At 50.9% G+C, this 4,089-nt stretch overlaps 1 protein-coding gene across 1 annotated transcript; it reads right to left on the reverse strand.

The window, feature by feature from the left end:
• Nucleotides 1-484: 484 nt before the first annotated feature.
• On the reverse strand, nucleotides 485-3,826 carry kics2 (KICSTOR subunit 2). The gene is made up of 3 exons (XM_086202421.1): nucleotides 3,138-3,826; nucleotides 2,113-2,401; nucleotides 485-1,618 (listed from the first exon to the last, which is right to left on the reverse strand). The coding sequence occupies exons 1-3, from the start codon at nucleotides 3,367-3,369 to the stop codon at nucleotides 799-801; spliced, it is 1,341 nt and encodes a 446-aa protein (XP_086058547.1). The 5' UTR covers nucleotides 3,370-3,826; the 3' UTR covers nucleotides 485-798.
• Nucleotides 3,827-4,089: the final 263 nt, after the last annotated feature.

The raw sequence follows: 4,089 nt of genomic DNA on the forward strand, positions 1-4,089 counted from the left end.
ATGGATTGTATTGATGTGTTGTATTTATATTATAAATAAACCTGAATAAATTAGCATTCAAGTCAATAACTGGTGGAGTTTTTCTTTGCAATGAAAAGTCGTCGCTGTAGGAGCTGGCTTGTGACGGCGCCCCATGTTTGCCCGCTGCAGCTGACAGAAAACCTCGATCAACCGTGAGTCGGCTCGCCGGGTCACCAAGGAGATGGACTCAAATTACTGATTCATTTCGGTGAGAGCAGCTCCCAGCTCAACACATTCACGTTTAAACGAGCATTGATACATTTTAAAAAGTATTCACGCAGAATAAAGTTCTACTAAATAGCAAAGTTTTTTTTTTTAAAAGACTACTTTCCGCCGGTTGGTTTTTGTGCTTATGTGATTGCAGACTGACATCAGGCTTCCTTCCTGTAACCAGTAGGTGGCGCTATGGCCTCAGTTCAGGAGAAATGCTAAGACCTTTCATTGATGATATTTTAAGAATCAGGACCTTGTGTGCTCATCTTTATTGAAACAGTATCACAGTCAATGGAAGCTATTAAAAGTAAACATGTTAAAATAATAATGATGCAAAATAATTAAAACGCTTTATAAATTAAACTTTTTATCTGCTCCCAGATGAAACTAGCAGGTATCGTGAGTCGAGAGAGGCCGGTTCAACCAGGCTGGTCCTTGGTCGGGACCTTTTTTTGGGGGGGGCAAAATCAAGAGTGAAGTAAAGAAGTGGAACCAGTCGTTGGACCCTAGAACTTCAGATTAAATGGGTTTGGCTAAATTGTTGTTCAAGGTTTGTCTTGCGGCTCAGCCCTTTGATCCAGGTTTGAGAGAACCGAACGGTTTGGAGTTCCGCAGCGAGCTGGAGATCTCCTGCAGGAAGGAGGCGATGTGCAGGTCCTTCTCTGACTTCCTGCCGTCAAAGATGACCACCAGGGTGAAGTGAGGCTCGGGCCTCGTCAGGTAGTAGGTACTTTGGACTTTATCGTCGTAGAAGTGCACCACCTTGTCCAGGGTGTTGAGCTCGGCGGCACGGTCCCCCATCATCATGATGACGTTAGGCCAGTGTGTGAGCGGACGCTCGCCCGACGGCAGGGACACGACGGCGGGGAACTGCTCCACGCCCTTTGGTGCTTCTCGGTAGGAGTGGGGGTGGTGGTAGCCGTGGCCCTGGAAGCTCTCTGAGCCGCGGTTGTCGAACACCAGAGACACGTTGCTGGCATCGTGTTTGCGGATGAAGGAGCAGATCTTGCCGTGGTAGTCTGGCGTGGTACGGGCGGTTAGAGCTCGCATGTCAGCCGGTGCCGTCTGCCGGCTCAGAGCTTCATGGAAGTAGAAGCTGAACTTGGCAAGCAGTGCCGCCTGGAAGCGCTGCAGCCACAGGTAGAGGTGCGGCGGCTGCACCGCCTTCTGGGACTGACCTCCAAACAGATGTTTACGCGTCTCTTTCTGCCGCTGGAACAGTTGCCCCCAGGACGTGAGTTTGGAGTTGGCGCCATGGAGGCTGAGCAGCGCGGGCAGGAAGTACCACTCTGACACTTGAGCCTGGCAGCGCAGCAGCTGGGTGACCACGTCCACCTCCATCTGGAAGCTCTCCTCTACACGGCCCAGGATGGGGTGGTGGAACCTGCAGGAGCCAGACTGAACATGTGAACAAGTCATCTCGTTACAGATACGATCACGTACATGGTGGTCTACCGCGACCACATGGTGGCCATCTTAGCTACGACCACAGGAACAAACGCATGACTTCCTGGTGACTACACACATATTTATTCTATTGTGCATCTCAACAGGGCAGGAGGACTCGCGACCCCGGCTTGGAAGTCTGGCGGAGGATGCACCTGCAGCCAGGCCTGGGGTGTTTCTGCTGGGCTACTTGGGAGCATTGCCTTCACCCTGCAGCGCAGCCAGATGAGTGACGTCACACTGAGAGCTGCAGCAGCGACGGCAGCTCAGCCGCCATGTTTGCTGCAGCTGCAGGATGCATCTCTGGGGAAAAGGCTGCTTCTGCTGGATTAAGCATGAGCTCCTCCTCCAGCCCCATTATGTCACTCCTGTCCTCCAGCACCTCACTAGTGTTTATCTCCCAGGTGTGAGACGCTGTAAATAGCTACACACTTGGAGCTGTACTTGTGCAGCACGGCCTCCAGCGTGGTCACCAGCTCCTCAGAGTTGATGCTCTTCTGGCTGCCCAGCGAGTGCATTTTCTCATACAGGTCAGCCATCTCCATGCGGGCCTGGGTGAAGTGGCAGAGCTGCTCTGACAGGTGTGACAGCAGGTCCTCCAGGTAGGAGGCGGAGCCTGGCTGGCTGTGGCGTCCCATTGTCACCACCTTCCTCAGCTCGTTGTAGAGGGAGGTGTAGATAGTCCGGATGGAGTCCTTGCGGCTGAAGAAGGACTGACCACCTGCAGAGACACAGAGTGGGGACGAGTCTTTCACCAGAAGGCAGAAAAATGTGCCACAGCGCCATCTGGTGGTGGAAGTAGAGAAAACCTCCATGATCAAAGCAGTGTTCCACCACTTCAGGGGGAAACTTTACAGGATGTTGAGGCATGAACACCACAACAAGCATGTTTATGGGCTTCACTGTAACATAAAGTTACCTGGCTGAGAGGGAACAGACTCATCAGGGTCATTCTGATATTTCCTGCATGTCCACGATAGAGGAGTGGAGGTGGACACACAGGGAAAGACATGCATGACATTGGGCTTTCTGCAGTTAGCCAATATTATGAATGACAGATGATAATGATATCTATAACAATATTTTTATATTTCACTTTGGTGCAAGCTGAATGAAACAAGTCGACGATGAGAACAAGCTGGGCAACACGGATATCAGATGCTGTCTTTTCAAATGGAATCAAACGTCTCAATAATTACGCTGAAAACAGTTGATTAGCTTATAACTTTTGTGTCTAGTTTGTAACTTTACGTTTCTCGAGGTTTTGTTACATATTAATTCTTGGTTTCAGTCAAAACATTCTAATTCTGCAAATGCGAAGTTTGCAGTTATTCAACTTCAAATGTAGTAGGATAAAAACAACAACAACAAAAACCTGCACAACCAAAATCTAAGAAACTCCGCGGACTACAGATGAAGTAGTATCAAAGTATATCAACTCCAGCCCTGGATTTTACCCATTTTCTGTCCCAGGAATGTCATGCTGTGGTACGCCTTCTCCGCGGCGGCCAGATGAGCCAGCGCGGCCAGCAGGGCTGCCCAGATGGCCCCGGCACTTTTGCTGATGTCCTTCTCCTTCTCCACGTAGTCTTTAGCCCGGTCGAACGAAAACATGCCGAGCTGCGTGAAGAAGCTCTCCAGGATAGCCCTCTCCCGGGGAACGGGCCGCAGCTCCTCCACCTCCGTCATGGCTCAGAGGGAGAACTAGCTTGCCGGATGCCGGGGAGTACCAACAGTTAGCTCGCCGTGCCGCTGCTACCATTCCTCCACTGAGGTCCACGTTTCTCTAAGGCTGGATGGTGTTTAAAAACTGAATATTATGTTGTCACATTCCTTAAATACGAGCTTAAAACATTAACATGTAAAAGAAACGGCACCTATGCGGCTCGTTAGCTTCACACCCAACGCCATTTGTGCCACCCCGGATGTAAACACTACGGATGCTCAAGAGGGCAAAAAAAGCGCTTTTAGTAGCAAACTAGGAAAGAAGGAAGAAGTAGGGTGCTGCACGGTGGAGCAGTGGTCCTTACTGTGGCCCCCCAGCAAGAAGGTTGTGGGTGGAGCCCCGGCTGCAGCACGGGGTCTTTCTGGGTGAGTCTCCATGTTCTCCCTGTTCCTGCTGGGTTCTCTCTGGTACTCCAGCTTCCTCCACAGTCCAAAGACATCAAGAGGGACCAGGTTAATCCAGACTCTAAATTGACCGTAGGCGTGGCTGGGAGAGCCAATGGTTGTCTGTCTCTATGTGTTGGCCCTGCCATGGACTGGTGACCTGTCCAGGGAGAACCCCGCCTCTTGCCTATAGATGCTGGGATAGGCTCCTCCTCCACCCCCCCACCCCCCGTGAACCTTAATGTAGGAAGACAATGGATGGAAGAAGTAGGAACATTTTTGGGCCGTAGAGACTGTAAG

The sequence above is a fragment of the Aulostomus chinensis genome, chromosome 4, assembly GCF_037954235.1.
Source record: "Aulostomus chinensis isolate RoL2024-O1b breed Wild chromosome 4, RoL_Achi_v1.0, whole genome shotgun sequence".
NCBI classification, from domain to species: domain Eukaryota; kingdom Metazoa; phylum Chordata; class Actinopteri; order Syngnathiformes; family Aulostomidae; genus Aulostomus; species Aulostomus chinensis.